Source organism: Neodiprion virginianus, chromosome 7 (genome assembly GCF_021901495.1).
Source record: "Neodiprion virginianus isolate iyNeoVirg1 chromosome 7, iyNeoVirg1.1, whole genome shotgun sequence".
In the NCBI taxonomy this organism is placed as follows: domain Eukaryota; kingdom Metazoa; phylum Arthropoda; class Insecta; order Hymenoptera; family Diprionidae; genus Neodiprion; species Neodiprion virginianus.
In genome coordinates this window covers 20,395,095-20,414,577 of record NC_060883.1, presented here as the reverse complement: position 1 = coordinate 20,414,577, position 19,483 = coordinate 20,395,095, and the positions used below count along the sequence as shown (strand labels likewise).

At 37.9% G+C, this 19,483-nt stretch overlaps 1 protein-coding gene across 2 annotated transcripts in view; it reads left to right on the top strand.

The window, feature by feature from the left end:
• The window catches only part of LOC124308797 (hemicentin-2-like), a 159,477-nt gene that overhangs the window by 89,790 nt on the left and 50,204 nt on the right, over positions 1–19,483 (top strand). For both annotated transcript variants that reach the window (XM_046771888.1, XM_046771889.1), the window contains exons 2-3: positions 405–502; positions 18,716–18,906. In XM_046771888.1, the coding sequence (XP_046627844.1) occupies positions 427–502; positions 18,716–18,906 (267 nt within the window). In that variant the 5' untranslated portion in view covers positions 405–426. The remainder of the gene's footprint in view (positions 1–404; positions 503–18,715; positions 18,907–19,483) is intronic.

Below are 19,483 nucleotides of genomic sequence, written 5' to 3'. Positions count from 1 at the left end.
CCCGATCCCGAAGGGTTGAAAATATATCTGTCCTCCTCACTTTTTACCTCGTATTATTTTTCCCCCGCCACTCACCCGAATCCCCGCAATTATACGGATTACAAACTTATTATACGCATGACGTAAACTTTGCTGACAATATTTTACTATCTAATATATTCGATCAACGTAGCAAAATCGTAATCAATTTTTTTCAGAATTTTCACCGCGTTTTAACCGGAAAACGAAAACTTGTTCAAAATTGGAGAAAAACTTTTATCTTTGATCTCGTGAAATGCAGGTGAAGGAAAAAAAAAAAAAAAAACAACAAGTGTAAAATCGAAATGAAATATAGTAAAAAAAAAAAAAAAAGACTTGAAAACGCATGACAAGGATCTATCGTTTTTCGTTTTGCTTTTTTTCAGGTGGATTCGGAACGCACCGAGGATGCAGGACCGTCTCTCCTGGTACATGGTCTTTTTATTCCTGCCGACGATTCTGCTCGCCACTTCGCTCGACAAAGGTAAAAGAAAGAAGGGAAAAAAAAAAAAATATATTTGAAAGAAACAGAAAACACGAGTCGCAAAACGACACAAACACGAGTGGGAGAGACGGGAGGGGGAAAAAAAAAAAAATATATCACCGTCAAAATTAAACGGTATCAAAACGTCGATCGTCAAAAAATACACCCACAATTTTAATTGGATCGCTCCGTGCATTTCTGCCCCCCCCCCCCGCCCCCCACCCCCACCTTTTCCCCATCAACGATCCAAACATCAATTTTCTAAAATCAATTATTTCCCCTTACGGCACAACAGACACGGCATCGAGTTTCACACGCGTCTGTGAATCGTAAACAAAGTAACTCTCTTCACCCCCTCCCGGAAATCTAAATCATTTAATCTCAAGACCTTCTATTATACAACTCGCTTGAATCGTATTTAACAATAAGAGATTTCCCTCCACCCCTCTCTCGTCGCTCATTGTCACTGTCTTTCCGAGATACCGTCGTGTTATCCCAACAAGACGAATAATCCTTCGTAATATCCAAAGTGTCAAAGCCTCGTTCAATCTTCTGGCAGTCGTCTTGTAAATCTTATATACGGCCACAAATACATTTATATATATATACATATACACATACATTATTATATGTACCGTATGCATATATAATTAGACACAATGTGCTTCTACAAGATTAAAACAACATAGGATATACTCGACGAACGAAAAACAAATATCAATGTGCGCAAAACGTCCCCGATAAACAAATGATAAAAAAAAAAAAAAAAAAAAACTACAACGTATTTTTCCGTTTCTCGTTACTACGTGCAATTGTAACAGATTCGATGCTCTTAAAGTATAGTAATAAAAAATATGCAACCTACAAATTGTCATCAAACGCTAACGATGGCAACAATATTTACAAAGAGAAAGAAAAAAAAATTTGCAAGGTTATAAAAGTTCAAACATCAAAATCGTCGGAAAATCTATCCACTGGTAATAAAATTCTGGTCGTTTTGTAGTTTTCTTTCTTTTCGCTGATCACCGATCGAAGTCCCACGGCGAATCTCTTCTCTATCTATAATTCCATACTTCTTTCTTATTTCTTCTTGCCAAATTATCTTTCTATCGGTTCGAACATGATTTTTTTCTGTACGTACAAATGCTATTCGAATAGATTAAACAGTCGAGTGTAAATGCAACAAACAAAAAGGCAAGAAATTCTGAATCCTCAACAAGAACAACATCGAAAAAGAAAATCACGTAAAAAAAAAATTTTTTTTTAAAAACAACAATTTTTACCGGTAAACCTCTGCAATCCTCCACTCAGTTGGAATTCCGTTGCGGGTGAAAAAAAAAATCTTTTCCGCACCTCTGGAAGGTTAGTGGTAAAAATCGCACATTCAACGCGCATCGCGAGCATTATACGCAGACCGCAGAGAATTGCCGTGAATCGTATAATATCCGTATACGGTGTATGCATATATGTATGTATATGTGCAGTTTTACGCAGGGGGCATAAAGCACCCTCTCTCCGTTTCCCTAACCCCTCGATTATTCTCGACGCGGGTAAATATAACGCCACGCAATTCAACGTCATCGCGCACATTTATATACCGTCTATTACTGCAGAAATCTGAATTTTTTTTTTATTTTTTTATTTTTTTTTTTCTTCCGTATGCTTGCGCGGTTAATTTCCGGATCGTTCAGCGCTAGGCGGGTACTTTTTTAGGGTTGCAAATAAAGCGGGTAAGAAAACGACGAGGGGATGAGGGGAGGGGAGAGAATACAAATAAACGAAACATTAAAAAAAAATTGAAGAGAAAAAATATGTATGCAACAACAACAACAACAACAATAATAATAATAATGACAACCGCGGTAGCGTGATTCGACGAAAAGAATGACAGGGGGTGGGTAATATTGATGATCGTGTGTTTATTTCCACCCGTGCGAAATATCTGCGGACTGATTTTTGAGTGAAAGTGTGATGAGGAATGTCGGCGCGATAATCGTTGAGAGAACTACGAGCAACCTGATTATGGGAATGAAAAGTGAGGAGAGGATGTTTCTCATCGTTATCCACTCGACCATTTTTTTAAAGACTTGAAATTATTAAGAAAAAAAAAAACTATTCTAAAACAGGAGTAGATGGTTAAAAATTTACAATAAAAAAAATTTCAAGTCACAGTCAATTCGGTACGTTGAAAATCGTATATCATGCAAAGTCACGTGCGGGGTGAAAAAAAAAAAAAAAATCATACTTTCGACGATAAGATTGACGAGATAAGATGAAAAGAAATTTCACCCAATTACGTTTCAACCTTGGTGAAAAAGAATATGAATTGAAAATCAAAAAAGGAACAGAAAATCATTCAATCTCGAAAGAGAAAATAAAAGTTGACACTTTTCGTCAGTTGTATGAAATATTTATAACGAGTAAAGTGCGGAATAAATTTGCAAAATCATTCATACAGCTGAGCGGTGAGATTCGAATATCAACTCTTATCCACGCCAAGATGAAAAATAAAAGATAAAAACTAAAAAAGCGAAGGAAACAATCTCACGCCGTAGAAACGAAAATGCTCGAGTCACCCTGCGGATAACTTGCGCTGTCGTAAAAATAAATTTCGAGCTTTCAAATTTTTCTTTCCCATCTTCTTCTAATACCCATATTACATGTCCTTGCATTCTGCATAGAATATGAGACTTTTTCCTCCATTCCCATGTAAGTGTAGTTAAAAGATCGAATTTCTCGTGTTCCGAAGGGGGGGGTGGAAAGAAAAAAAAAAGAAAGAAAAAATTTGCAACACGGCTCTCTCGACTGTCGTGTCTTACCAATTTCTTTTCTCCTACCCACCTATATAACAGAAGCGAACGTGACTTGTCCCAAGAATCAGAGGATAAGCTGGAAAAATAAAAAAATAGTCAAAAAAAAAAAAAAAAAAAAAAAACTAGAGGTAATCGTGCGGACAAAAAATTTTTCATTCCACGTAATCGTCGAAAAACGACTACGTTTCGTTTTCTTTTTCTTTATTTTTTTTTTTTTTCTCTTTCAAAGCTTGCGCCGCATACGAAATCACTGACCGTGAGAGACGCGTGACGATAAAATGAATCTTAGAAATTTGAGACACAGGTTGGTGAAATTTTCACTTGAACCCTGTAACCCCGACATGTATATATTAGGACAAGTAATACATACATAGATCATAAATAAATATATCTATATACATATATATATATATATATATATATATATATGTACATACGTGGTATAGGATCGTGAATTATTCAGGTGACCGATGCAAGTTTAAAGTTAATAAATTATACAGGGACGGTTAAAACGTGTATACATACATACATGCATGCATGCATGCATATATATATGTATAATACATACGCTTGAGGTACAGCGGACTGCCTTTAAATGGAAATATTTATGACTGCGGGTCGCACGGGTCAGAGGGTGGTTAATCAATTCGAAACCGCGTTAGGATCCGTTCATTTTTGGTACATACATACGTATATAGAGGCCATTGCATGCGCCGGTAGGAACAAACGGCGTATGTTCATGAGCTGCCGAGCATATGTGTTCCACGTGTGTATACCCGGGCGTATATGTTCCATATACGTACGGACATGACGGAGAAGGCTAGTCCGCGGAGTCTCCCACAAATACATATACATATATATATATATGTATGTATACTTACGACACGCATAGGTACGTGTTACGTAAATAAATCGTCGAATAACGCGCGGACGTCGGATAAAAGGTGTACGTACCAACCACACGCGACCCTCGGTTGCTTATAAATACCACACGTGTAATGTCCATACGGGGACAATCTATTGGAAACTTGAAAATCAAACTGCGCACGCGCGAGTTTTCAGCCGTCAAACCTTGTTCCTGGCGGCGATGTGGTCGAAACACGAATTTTCGAGGTTAGAATCTCAAATAATTGAGGTGGTGTCTCGGAAAGGTTTGGGAAGCATTTGTTGTCGGGTCGGAAAGTTGATACTTCAAGGAACGATCGGAATTCAATGCTTAGGCTCTTTGAAAATTCAAACGTACACATTTTTCGTACGTTGGCTCGCCTGCATCGCGGACCAATGAGATTAAATTATTTGGCGCATGCGCGGTTGATTTTCAACTTCCAAGAGATTGTCCCGATATATATATATTTACGCGTATTATGTACGGTTATTGTTACAATATGTATTTTACACACGCGTGCACAATTTAAAAAAAAAAATATATATATATATGGTATACATATACGCAGAGAATGGAAAACTGGTAAAAACAGAAGAGTTTACCTGATTTTCGGAAAATTGTCCGAATTTCGGAGGCGCGAGTGCAAAACCGAGTACCTGGTGTATAAGGTATGAAATATTGTTTCAACTTCTCTTTTTTTTTTTTTTTTTTATGCAAAACGTCAGCGACGATTTTTATCCCGCGCCGCATCTCGCGGCTCAGTGCAAATATCGATCGGGCAGGCGTATATATTTTACCTACGGTAGAAAAATCGCGAATATAAGTATCTCGCGTCTGCGTTGCCGATACGATTTCTCGCGTTTGCGAGAGAGCTGCACCGGCTGAAAGTTTCGTGCATGTAGAAACGTTAGCGTCTGTTGTCCGTGTACGAGGAATGCCGATTTACGTGCGACCCTCGCTATCGAAGATTTTTTTTTACTATTACTTATTAGGGTGTTGACGAATTTTCACAATCACACCCCCACAAATCAATTACACATTATTCAAAAATAATTGCATAATCTTTTTCAGATTTTTATGTCGACTCTTCTTGTTTAAAATACACGTCTTTCGATCACGTTCTCGGTATATATTTTATTACAAAGGTAATAATGTTGAAAAAAAAATTTAATTTTTTCTCCTCCATCGCATCAAACACTAACATTTCACGGGGTAAAAGCTAAAACGTAAAACTTTTTCTTTTTTGAACAACCCTAATGCATATATACTCACGGTCACCGTATGTAATGTACATATATATGCAGTATACATACATATACATATACATGCATATGTATATATACGTATATATACGTATAAGATACAAAAGCTGGTAAAAGTTTTGCTCCGAAAACTGTTGGTCAACACGCTTCTCAGCCCCGAAACTCGCCGTAGGGCAAAAGTAGATGAGAGGGTCGCACAGAGCGGAGTCGAGAAACACGGAATTTATTATCCTCTCCTTTTATATCCAAACATATTATTCTGAAGCCCCGTTTTAGGGTGGGTTTGGTCACCGCTAGCGGTAATACAAGTCCGAAATTTTGTTTTACCAATTTCACAAAATCGCCTATCCGTGTAGATACACGATATAATAATAATAATAACAACAACAACAACAACAACAACAACAACAATAGAGAAAATTTTGAGTTACGAATAACGAAAGTCAAATATAACGATAGTCAATTACGGATGGATGTATAATTCTTGAAATGAAGGATCATGGTTTATTTCAAATTGTCAATATCGTGGTGAAAACATTGGTTTCGATTCTATTCTCGTTATTTATAAGCCGCTGCCATTTTTAGCCATACGATATATTTCAGCTTAGTTTTGTTGAAATTTTGACGAATTAATTATTGTAAGTAATCACAATGACTGGTGAAGTTCTTTTTTTTTTTTTTTTTTTTTGTTCTTGTCGATCTTCCCCGATTACAGTTTTTATATCACATTCGTTGAGGAATTTTTTTTGTTTTTTTTTCCTCAACGTTCGCCGAATACCGACAGCAATTTCTTACTTCCAGCTGGCACGTTAAATATTCAATCAAGTATGAAAGATCGATGTTATTTTTTAAAACCGAATTCTACGCAAACCGTAACGGTGCTGCAACTTGATTGTGCAAAATCAAACGAAACACACGGGCAAAATTTTCAAAGGTGTTCAATTTTTCCGATTCAATTTCATGAATGACGAAAATTAACATCACGACGCGACATTTCACGTCTGCTATAATATTGCACGTATGAATTCTATAACAATAACGAGATCTGACGATTTCGAAAAAAAATAAATAAAATAAAAATCGTCAACCAAAGTTTCAAAGTAAAGCAAGGAGAAAAAAAAAAAAAATGAAAAAATCGTCATGAAAAAAAATCTCCGAACGCGATTTCGCGCCTACCGTTACGCACAATACATGCGTATGTATAAATAATAATCTATACCTGGTATACTACATAAGCGCGAAACGATACGTGGTCGTGAACGGAAGTGTATATTTGCCGTTGACATTTTCCGTTCGATTTCGTCCGTTTAAGCTTTACGACTGGATGAGAAAAAAAAAAAAAAGTAGGGATGAAGGGGGTGGTGAGAGGGGGGAGGGTTGAAATGATCCGGGCAGGAAGGAGCCAGGGTGAAAAAAATATCGTACGTTATAAGTATAGCAGCACTCACGTGTGCCGTACGAAACGGAGGTCGAGGATGGGGGGGGGGGGGGGGGGGGGGGGTGAAAAAAAAAAGCGAAGCGAGATGAAGAAGCAGAGTAGAAAAGATAAAGAGGGGTTAAAAAAAAAAAAAAAATCCACCCGACGTCCACTTTTACGATTGCAACGCGGGGCCCGTACATAGACTTTTAGACCCAAGACTCGCGGGTTGCTTGGATCGGGGATAAGGTGTGTGTTTGTTGCGTGTATACATATGGGGCATTCTACGCCAATTTGACCTGGGTTTTACCCTTGACCTCTCAGTTTTTTCCGAAAAAAAAAAAACAAAAAACGTTAAAAAAATTCGAAGCGAAAGTAATTTTACTACGAATGGTTGCTGAAACATTTTTACGCGTCGCGTGGGATTTTTGAAAATTTTTTCCCAATTTTTCGGAAACACTTTACCATCAGCAATTTTTTTTTTATTGGCAAAATCAAGAAGGAAAAAAAAATGCTGCGAAAAATCTGAAAAAATGTTCAAAAATCCCATGTGAGGTATAAAAATGTTTCAGCAACCATCCACAGTAAAATGACTTTCGCTTCTAATTTTTTCATCGTCGCTTCTAATTTTTTCGGAAAAAGCAAGAAGAGAAAATCGGCCCACTCCGGGTCCTAATTTGAAAATTTTGAATTTTTTCAAATTTTTAATTTTGGTCGGTCGATAAGATCGTTTCTAAAAGCTGTAGAAGATTCCGATTGAGTCGAAAAAAAAAAACAAAAACCGAGTACCTTTCGAAGTGAGAAGAATCGTAGAAAAAATGGCGTGCCAAATCTAAGAGGTCAAGGGCTAAGACCCAGGTCGAACTGGCGTGGAATGCCCCATATACATGTGTGTAGTTACGTTTGACGTAAAGGCAGTCTATACGCTCCGTACGATACGAAGTAAGTACATAATGCGCGTGTCTGCGTGTGTGTATAGATGTAGGCTTATACGTAAAATATAAATCAGAGATCTCATCTTAAGTGCGTCCCTGCATCTAGGGTCCATCTTCGCGGCTCTACGGGTATTACTGGTCCTTCCTCGCCCTTCTCTCCTCTCCTCTCCTCTCCTCTCCCTGCTTAGCGAGTCCGTAAGGCTAATAAATAAAAAAAAAAACAAAAAAAAAAAGAAACTCATAAGCCACCCTGATAAACTTGTCAACTATATATACGTCAGACCCGCGAGGCTCTGGTGGTAGGTAGTTTGGTATGGTAGGGTTTTTGGGTATATATATATATACCCTACGATTCATGTAATGAATGAGGGGACGTCGGTTTCGGATGGAGAAGCAAAAAAAAAAAAAAAGGAAAAAAAAAAAAAACGGGGGTGAAAGAGAAAGAGAGAGGCAAAAAGCAAAATATCTCGCAAAAGAGGGAGGAGAAAGATAGAAAAAAAAGAAAATACTCCTTGCTCTCTCGCTCTCTCTCTCTCTCTCTTTCTTTCTCTCTCTTTTTCTTTCTCTCTCTCACCCGTTCACCTATACGTACATATAGGGGTACCGACCATTCCCGTCATCTCAAAGTTAATCCATCCACGTTACCTTCCGATTCGTATATAATAAATGTCTGAACCCTTTTTCTGGAATCGTAAAGAAGAACAAAAAAAAAAAAAAAGAAAAATATATACGAGCCAGAAACACAGTTTTTCCGCGATAATTCTTATCACCGTAAAAAGGGAGTCGACAGTGTCCGGGCAAACTTTCGCAATGATCTGGAAAACGATGGATTGAAAAGTCTGAAACTGTTGGCGGGACTTGGCAGACGAATGAAGGAGTTTTGGAAATGAAATTTCTGAAAGAGAAAAATCATTTTTTTATTTCGATTCAAATGTAAATGTACAAAGTGGGGAAAAGACATAATCGTTTATTAAGAAAAAGTAACAAGGAGGAGAATATATATAACGCTTATCGGTAAAACATTGAAAATTGATTAATTTCACGTAGAACCGGAATTTCAAATTGAACGATACGTTGCAATATTTCACGAGCGTCGATTCGTTGTAAAATTCTTCAACACTGAAATTCTTTTCTATCCAACGGTCGCGAAATCATCGCGCGAGTTGATCGGATAGACCGACAGAAACTAAACACAAAGATTCGTTGTAAAGAGAAAGAAAAACTGACTGCCTATCGGTACCGATACTTTTCGTACATCGCCAAAGGCGAAGATAAGTAATGAATAGTAATAAAAAAAAAAAAAAGAATCCAGGCCACGAAATACATACCTAATTCCAATTTCAGTATAAAAAATTAATTGGCAAATATATATTATATTGTGTATACACTTCGTTTCGTATTTTTATTCATCCCCCCGCTTCTGGGGGCATATGTGTGACAAAAATTCTCCCGTTTGGACAAATTTTTTAGCTCAATTTTAAAAGGTGTCGCTGGCCATTGAAATTTCCCATTTAAATAACACGCAACAATTTGTCCAAGCGGGAGAATTTTTTTCTCAGTAAATAGATCCTTTCAAGATCATGGATTCGATAAGTTAGTTTTTTTGGCTCACCCCGATATACATTATATATAATATATATATATACATGTATATAAAGCGTTAACGTACCTACATGTATAATTACTGTTTATATACGAACGTATTATACCGTTTTTACGGTAATGACTTAATTAAAAACCATGTCCTCCGCCCCGGTCCGCCAAGACAAAGGCTTTGATAATCGCAAAGTCCTTCCTACTACCGACCATTTGCCTCGAGGAACGACGTGGAACGCAACACAACGTAACGCAGCGTATGTACAAGAGTTTCGAATTTCCCCTGGGATACTTGGGAAAGACGGCGAAAGGATATTTCGACGCATACGGACGGCCGAGCTGCGAGAATTGCACGTCGGTACCTTAACGTACGCATATATATATATACATATACATATATATGTATATATATATATAATATACATACTATAGTATCCTAATATCCTAGTCATTTGGTTGTTTGATCACGACGAAGGAAAAAAAATAACTAATTCGAAATCGATTCGTCGACACGGTACTAAAAACGATATAATTTATGCGAAACGTCGCGATGAAAACTGATAATTCGAAAGGAAAATCATCCACGAGTAATATTATTTTACGATCGAACGAGGAGAAGAAAACAAAAAATAAATAAATAAAAGATAATGAAAAATTGGCTGTAAAATGTGAAGTAAAAATCGCTACGCAATTGTACGTTTAACAAAGTATAAAACGGAGAAAATAATACAAGGCGATGGTGTATCGTTCGCTGTTTAATCAACCTTCAGCGAAACGTTATAAATAAATATTATACCTACATCCATCATCGCGTCGAGTTTCACCACGCGAAACAGTGATTACGGTATTAGTTTGTAGTAATAAAGAAGCAGACAGGGGTGTAAATAAAGGAATTGAAAGAAAGAAAACACAGAAAAAGAATTTGACAAAAAAAAAAAAATAAAAAATTAAGAATAAACTCACAGTTACCTCGAACACATTTTTCATTGCCAAATTGTATGATAAAAAGTTTTCAATCGCTGGCTCGAGGCTCTTTTCTGGTTCAACGAAATCTCTCTGTAATCTACTGGTCGACATTTTCAACTATAATATAAGTAAGGATAGAGAGGGAACGAATGGGGGAAAAAAAAACGTACGAAACTCGATAGGATCGAGTAACAAATCGTAGGTTCGCAAATGGTAAAACATTTAATTGACTCTCTGGTAGATAAAAAAAAAAAAAAAAATAGAAGAAGGGTGGATTGTCTGGGCATTGCCAAGAGAATCCACATCTCTTGTATAAGTCGCTGTCTTTTTGCAACGAGAATACGTGGGACGCGTCTACTAAGGGGAATGGAAGATAAGAAAAGAAGAGGTGATAAAAAAAAAAGGAAAAACTAGAAAAAAAAAAAAACAGAGAAAGGAACGGAGAAAAAGGAGCGAGATCCTTAGCAGAGAAGGAGTAGATGTCAGACGTCCTTGGCGAATAGAAAACGTGGGTAGATTCAATCCGATGACCCTTGACATGGTGGCACAATCGGTAAGAGCTCGCCACGTGGAAGACATCGATAATCGTGCGGGATGGTGTCTGTTAATACCCATGTGAAATAGGGGTGAATATAGAAGAATAAGAAGAAGATGTACCACCATAGGCAGCGGCGATTCTGAGCCGTTAAGAGGAACGTCCAAATTTCGATTTTGACAAAAATATTGTATACATCCTTTGGGATTAGATGATTTATGAGGAACGGGATCGAACACAGTCGTAAAAATCATCGAAAACGATAACAAAATCACACGAACGTGAAAACTCAAGAATTACGATTTGCCTTCTTTAAAATTGAAAAGTTAGGTTACGTGGTGATAAAATAGCGCCGAAAACCATTCTCTGACGTCACGAGGACATTTCCCAATAGAACGAGGTTATCATCGCCCGAATCGAGTCGGTGATGCGTAGGCATGGAGGATAGTAAAAATAAGTGACACGAACACGGGAAAAAGTAATTTTTTCTATATTACCCTGATATTCACGACTTCGTTGGATCCAATCGCTCATAAACCATCGAAACCCAAAGAAGAAGCAATCCGCTACGTAGCATCGTTCCATGCAAATACAATCAACGTTTCGTCAAAACCAACTGAAACTTCGTATTAAATGTTCCGCATCGCGTCTTGCGAACGATATTTCAAGACAAGAAACAAGTCGAAGTACAAGATCCTCGGATCCAAGCATAAAGGATCAGCCTCAAGTTCCTCCTCGACGATCCTTTCCTCTGCAGACTTTTCGTTCCATTTTCCGCTTCACCTTCTTGTGTCGTCGAACGTTCTCCTCCGGATGAAGACGAACTTTTCTCCACATCCGCGCGGCTTCGTGGAAAGAGCGAAGAAGTTGTTCACCTCGGACAACCACCACCACCACCGTCATCAAGAGAGCTCCGCATTGTCCCCGTGGAAACAAAAGAGGGGTGAAATACGTATGTATATATAAGCAGTGTATCGTTGTCTCCGAAAGACCGGCAAAGACTCGAGAGGTCGCGGCTGTTCGGATTCTCGAGTGTCTCGGCGTCTGCAAGCACCGGCGGATCCCTCGGGCTCTTCGGTTGGCCACAAGAGGTGGAAGGAACTCCACCAGGAACCAGAAGCGCGGTAGCCAATTGAAGTTTGGTCACGTACGGAGTATTCCGGTTCCGGTAGCCGATTTCCCGCTAATCTCTTTGTCTTCGTTTTCGCCACACCCACTTATTTTTCTTCCTTTTCGCATCTCGACCGAGTATATTTTTTACAACACGTAACATTGTATTCCGCGTGGCCACGCAGCACAGGGTGAAATAAATATCGTACGCGCAAAACCACTTGCAATTACCACTACTGTATTAATAAAACGTAATTTTGCTTCCGAGAAAAGCTCGACGACCGTAACGTTGGTAAGAAAAAAAAAGAATTTCGACGCAACGTTGATACAAACGAACAAATGGATACTTACTGTAATGAAAACCTGATTGGCTATAGAATCAAGATTAGCGAAACACTCTCAACCGATTTCTTACATAACGTAAAAAAAAAAAATGTAGTCATCTCACAATTCTAAACAATCGACAACCTCCTTCACAAATAAAAAAAAAGCTCGCAACTGTAGCGTACAAAATTCAACGAATATTTGTCAAGGATCCAAGAATATACATACATACATAAAATGTAACATCATTTCTAATCACCTAAAATTTTATCAAACCAGATTCTATGTATCGTAAATCACGTATTCAAACATGTTAAAAATTTTGTATCAGTGGAGAACAATCCATTGAAATTTGTGCGTGCAAACAATCGAACCCGAGTATAACAAGCATCGGAGACTAATTTCCATCGGTGGAGAAATTGAGGTTGTTGGTATTTATATTTTTCGTTTTATTTTATTTTATTAATTTTTTTTTTTTCGTTTATTTATTTTTCTTTTTTTTTCCCGCGTGGCGTGTATTGAATAATTGGAACCCGGTCAAGTGACATCGAATACCAATCTCGTTTCACACCGTTCGCATCCGTCAACGTTATCAACGTTTTCTGTCAGCGGGGAGAATACATGCACCCGGTCCATATCGACTCAACTATTTGCCCGACCGAAGTTTCGTGCATACGCAGTAAGAACAATACAGAGCTAGAAGCTGATTTGACGCGTGCAGTTACGGGGAGATTTGTGCATCCGGTATGCGAGCACATAGATATATAAATACCGCGTGAAACGCATACATGTATTGATCTAAACTGCCGAATCACTTCGAAGATTGGATTAGAAAACGTATAATAGAAATGATAATGAATGAGAAGAAATATAGAGCGAGAGAGAAGAATGAGAAGAGAAAGTTTCAATGCCGAAGAATCCCGTAGAGAAAAGAGATTGGCCTGCGATTCTTTACAACTCCACACACAACCGCCACGTGTGTGTATATACATATATATGTATATACATATATATATATATATGGAATTCCACGCCAGCTCGGTAAACTGTTGTCCATGACATTTTTCAATTTCACCAAGGATTTTTCCTACTTTAGTACGACCGTTGAGAAAACTTCCGTAAAATATTTTCACCATTTTTTTTTTTTTTTTATTAATCACTCGTCTTTAACCTGTGATTTTTTCATACCCGTCTCAAAAACGCCCAAATTGATTTTTGTGAAACAAGAGAAAGAACGTTTGGTTTCCAAAATGAAAAATTGTCACGAATATTCAGAGTGGGAGTGGAGTTCATTTTTTTTTTTTCCCATCTTCACACCCGTTAAAAATCTATCGTAACACATACCGCATCTCCAATTTGAGAAGTGATTTTTTTTTTTTTTATCGCTTGCTCCGCTTTTAAAACGTACTCAAGATTTTTATTAAAAAAAATGTAATAATAAATGTTTAACGCGTACGAGACTAGAAAAACAAAAAAGATTCAGAAAAAAAAAAATAGAAAAAATTACTTTGAAAAATGAGAAAAAAAAAAAAAAAAACGAGGTTTCGCTCCGAAACTTGGGTGAAAGTGTTACATTTCGGAAACAAAATGACTGTTTATTTTTTTTTCCCCCCTCTCGTTTCATAAAAATCAATTTGGATATTTTTAAAATGGGTTTAAAAAGTCGTAGGATAAGAAAAAAGAAAAAAAATTCTTTTTCCGAAGCTTTTTCAGGGGTCGTAAAAATGTAGCAAGAAATCATTGTTGAAATTGAACAAATTTCATGGTCAACCGTTAACGTCAATTTGTAATCTCGATTGATAATTTTGCCATTGCGAATCAAGCCCGCGTCGGTTTTTTTATCCCGTTGTTTATTACTTGCACACCTCCGCGTACGTTCGCCTACGTATTAATGAACAAGTTAGGTATATACAAATAAATAGGTAGGCACGTATTACATGGTTTTGTGTGTATGTATGTATGTATGCATGGATGGATGTACGTACGTACGACGGGATAACCGAGTTTTGGTGGCCGGATGCCGCGGCTAACGAGGTCGAATCGCTAAGGGTTTCGGGGCTCAAAGGTAGGTAGGTGGAGGTAATATAAGGGGAACAATTTTCGTCCTGCAGGATGAACCATCGAACGCGATGTTACACACACACACACACACATATATATATATATATATATATATATATATATATATACATACGTTGAACTTAATTAAGTTGTTCCCTCGTATCAAGATACGATTCGCTCCCGTTTCTACGAAAACTTTTAACTTAATCAAAGAGGTCGAGACTTATCGAATTGCTCTAAAATTTATGATCCAATCTAAGTAGGAGGATCCGTCCCCTTATACAACGTTTATTTTTCTACCACCCCCCCCCCCTTCCCTACCTACGCTGGCAACGTAACCTACATCCCTACTCGTACCTACACCGACATCCGCGTGCGCGTTGGCAGAGGACGTGCGTGTATACATACTGACCGGAAGTACGTATTAAACCGGCGGCAAGTTCCCGCGGAGTTAATTAGAACCGGACCAATAAGGCTTTCAAGTTTTTCTTTCCGGTCATGGACCATCGGGGTAAAACGATGGTCAAAAGTTGAGTGGGTCGAGTTGAAACGACTCGTTTTATTGCGCGTAAAAAATAACCCTACGGTCCAGGGTCCAGGTTGAATAAGAGAGAAAATCATGCTGTCGCGTCGGGGTTGATCGTATAATTCAAGCAGGGTGAATTCTCTTCAAATCACTTTCAGCTATGGTCGAATAAAAAAAAGAAAAAAAAAAAAAAGAAAAGAAAAATACGCGTTTCGTCACTTGGTAAATATTCGCTCAAAAATTTTGACAAAAAACTTTGTTCACGCGACTCGAAGCCCGGAAGGAAGGAAGGAAGGAAGGGAACCAGTTTGACACAAAGCGTCGTTCTCCAACCTCCCCCACTCCTAGTTTACTCTGAAAATTCTTCTTCTTCGAGTTACCCGTTAAAGAGAGCATCAACCGTTACGGAGTCCTTTCTTAATTACTTGTTAATCCATGAGCCGGTGTTAGTTTCTCAGCGCGAAGTCACTCAGCCGAGAATATAAGCCTACAGCTAAGCAATTATGAACCCTTATATACATTATGCAAAGTCCCGGTTGTTGTTCGCCAGTTTCGTTCATCCGTGTTCCCAACTGTAACATCACTTCTTCCCCTGACCATAACTGGAGTAACTTTTCCCAGTTATTGAGGCTCGGGTTTAACTGAAGTAATTTGAGAGAATGACAGGGGGAAAAGAATTCATTCACGCGGATGATCAAGTCTGACAATAGAGACGAGAGTGATTGAAAGGGTATAATTATCAGGATATCGTCAAGCAATAGTATTATTGCTCGATACGGGTTCCCTAGGGTTGTCCTTAAGAATGTCCATTTTTAATTTGGACCGGCTCGCCTCCCAAATTAACTCCACGCGATTTAAAAATGATTCCCCAATTTTTTCAGATTTTTATCACAACTCTAACCCGTGCCCCAAACAGAGTGGATTTCCCCATTCAACCCTTTTCAGGGGTGCATCAAATCTACCAAACGGATTTAGATGAAATTTGGCGTAACGGAGTTTTGCGGGTCGCTGACTACGAATCTGTACTCAAAATTTCAAAATTCAAAGCGGCGGATCCAATATGGTGGACCAAAACCGAAAAAGTCACTTGATATCGCCATATCGGATCCACCATTTTCAATTTTGTAATTTCGAGTTCAGATTCGTTATCAGCGACCTCGAAGACCCCCGAATACCTAGTTTTATCGGAATCAAATAACTTTTTGGATTTCGTTCCACCATATTGGACCCGCCATTTTGAATTTTCAAATATCGAGTTCAGATCCGTACTCAGCGACCCGAGAAATCCGTCGATAACCAAATTTCATCTAAATCCGTTCGATAGATTTGACATGTCCCTGAAAGGGTTGAGTCGAATCCACCCTCTTTGTAGCACAGGCTAGAATTGAGATAAAAATCTGAAAGAATTGGGGAATTATTTTTGAATTATGTGGAACCGAATAGAGATTAAAAAATCACCTTTTCAAGGACCACCCTAGTATTTGTACACTTTTAATACCCAATGTGTATATAAACATACATATAACTCAAATCGTATACGTGTGCTGTGCGTGTAATACAATTATAATAAAATTTGTTCGAGTGTGACGAAATTTTACATAGTATATAATGAAAAAGAAAAAGACGAAGAAGAAGAAGAAGAGATGTTGAAATTCAATATCTCGCTTGTTAAAAATACGTGTAAGATATCTCGTACTCTCTGACTTTCTTTTGACTATTGATATTGTGATTTATACAAACGAGTTATACACGGTGCCTGCTCATCTCTCTCTCTCTCTCTCTTTCCCTCCTAAAATTCAAAAGTGAACTTTTCGGGGACCACCCTATCCGGTTGACAATAACTAGATAATAGCCAATAGGTGATATTATCGTACCGTGAAATGGTTTCGTCTCCTCGTTTCAAGCGGCAAACTTAAGAGAGTAGAAGCCATTTGTCAAATAGGAGAGAAAGCTGCTCGGATCGTTAAGTGTAGTCAAGTGAGCGGGTCTTTCACCACCTGCAGTGATAGGCGACGTGCGTTCCCTCCTCCATTATATCCACCCCGACACGCCAAGTGGGTTTTGTAATATTCTCTCAAACTGTAACATCCTCGTTCACACCGGGGCCAATTTATCGTCACCCTTTACCACTGTGTAATTCCGAGTTCAAAGACCAGCGAACAATGTCCCGAGCTGCTCCTTTTCGCTTCAAAGATACGCGGGCGCAAAACGCACGAATCGAGGAGAAACGTTTCTTACAATTAATCCGACTACGCGCTCTCAAATATTTTCCCACACATTCTGCGATCTGCGAAATAAAATGAATTTATTCAAAAAAATTTCTCACCCTTACAAAAATACCTATGCGAATTTAACGATCTTATTTGCCGTGCAATTTGGGATACGAAAGAATGCGTCAAAATTATCCAACCGCATGGAAAATTATTGCCAAAAGTATATTGCAATTCTTTACATAATTCATTGAATGCAAAACAAACGAGAAAACGAAACAGAGAATAAAGGATGAAAGATGCGGAACACAAAAACCGTCATTCTGTAGAAGCGTTTCGTGCATTAGCATAATTATCAATTATTTATAAAGAGTGTATAATATAGCAAAGGCCGAGCTGAGAAGAAACTCAAGTATTGGGGTGAAAGTAAAGGGGAATTGGATGAAAAAGAATCTGTCTGTGTGCGTGTGTGTGTGTGTGTGTACATAAATATATATAAATAAGAAAAATATGTAAATGAATGTTGCCTCCACGATGTTGAAAAGGAAAACAAAAAAAAAAAAAAAACGATTGTTTATAACCTTTCAAAGAGAAAGATATAAAAACGATAAAGTCGTCTGGTATAATAAATTTTCATTGTAAATACATACATAGATTATATCAATACATATATATATACGCAAGCCTTATTGCTTTTCGTGTTCAATCTTTTCTTGTTTTTTTTTTCTCTCTCTCTCTCTCTCTTCTCTTACGTTTCCGTTATCCAAATTTTTGTATATTGCACGAACACGCAGACGAAGGTATAAAATTTTTTTAATATTCAACCGACGCGTCTCCTTTGTGTAAAGTTTGATTCAAATATACATGAATGCCTAATAAAATGGCTTTGCAGGGTTGCCAGGGAGTCAGGGATAAAGAGGCCTCCTCCTCTCGCATAAAAGAGTAATAAATTTCATCTCACACTTTTGGCGAAAACAAAAAAAAATATATATATACATATATACATATATATATATGTATATACACACGTATCCCACAACAGCCGAAGACTCAAGGATGAAAAACTTTTAAAACCAAATACCGATATGTAATATATACGCTCGAATGAGGGAAAGAACGATAGTTAGAAAAGTAGAACGAAAAGGAAAACAGCATTTTCAAGCCCAGTCGTCGCCGTTGTTTATTATTCACGCTCGTTAGGAATCCTCAACTTTGCCAATCGCGAATATCATCCACCTGCCCTGCGCCCCACCTATAATTGCCTAATTATTACGCGGGAACGAGCGGCACCATGCCGTGCCAATTAGTCCCACACAGTCGGTCGAATGGCGAGAGGGTTGAACCACCCTCAAAATATACCCCTGACGTTGCACCCTCTTCGATCCGCGTTATCGTGCAGTGAGAGAAATTTTCAATTCCGATTACCGCTCAGTCTGCAACTATTTTCATTTTTTTTATCACAATCGACAAAATATAGTTCTAGGTAGAAAATGAAAATTAGTTTTCCATGTTTTACTCAATTTTTCTAGTCGTTGTTCATTTGTTTATTTCTCGCTCTTGCGTGTTTCGCAGGTCGTCGAGTACCGTACAGCATGGCGCCGGAATGGAGAGCATTGTGGTACAGTAATTTGGACGAGTTGCAAAGGGTCAACGACGCCAACGACAACAACACGATATCAAACGTGACCGTTCAGCTTGGTGGAAACGCCTTTCTTCACTGCAAGGTCAGAAATCTTGCTGAACGTACGGTTTCCGGAGCTGAGGTTTGTTTCTTAATCGCAACGTTTTTACATTTATAATCGTAATTTAATGAATAGATATCGTCGATATTTATACTTGAGTATAGGTGTAACATATAGCGGGTTTCCAAGTTGAGAATTTTAAAACTTCCGAAAACGCCTAATTCTCAATTATTTCGTCGCGAAACTTCGAGTAAGGAAATCAAACTTTGTAGAAACAACAAAGTTTCGAATAGTCGGAAAGACGACGGCTTAAAGTTCCGACGTGCAAGATTTCGAAAATTCGTGATACGATGGAGCAAAGTTCCGAAAAGTCAAGTTCCGAATCTAGGATTCCGGATGTAAAAATATCGAAAATCCAAAACAAAGAAAGATCAAATTATTGGTGAAATTTCACCAAGCCAATAAATTCCGATGTTTCAAATTTAAAAATATTCTCATTTTCGCACTTTTCGACATTTTGTCCTTTCGGACCTTTTCAAATTCAAAATTTCAACCACGTCCCGTATAATATAATTACATTAGGCTCTACAATTTCTTTTCCCTGTAACTTTTTGCTTCATATCTTTAAACCGTTTTTCATTCTCCTTTTACTTCTTGA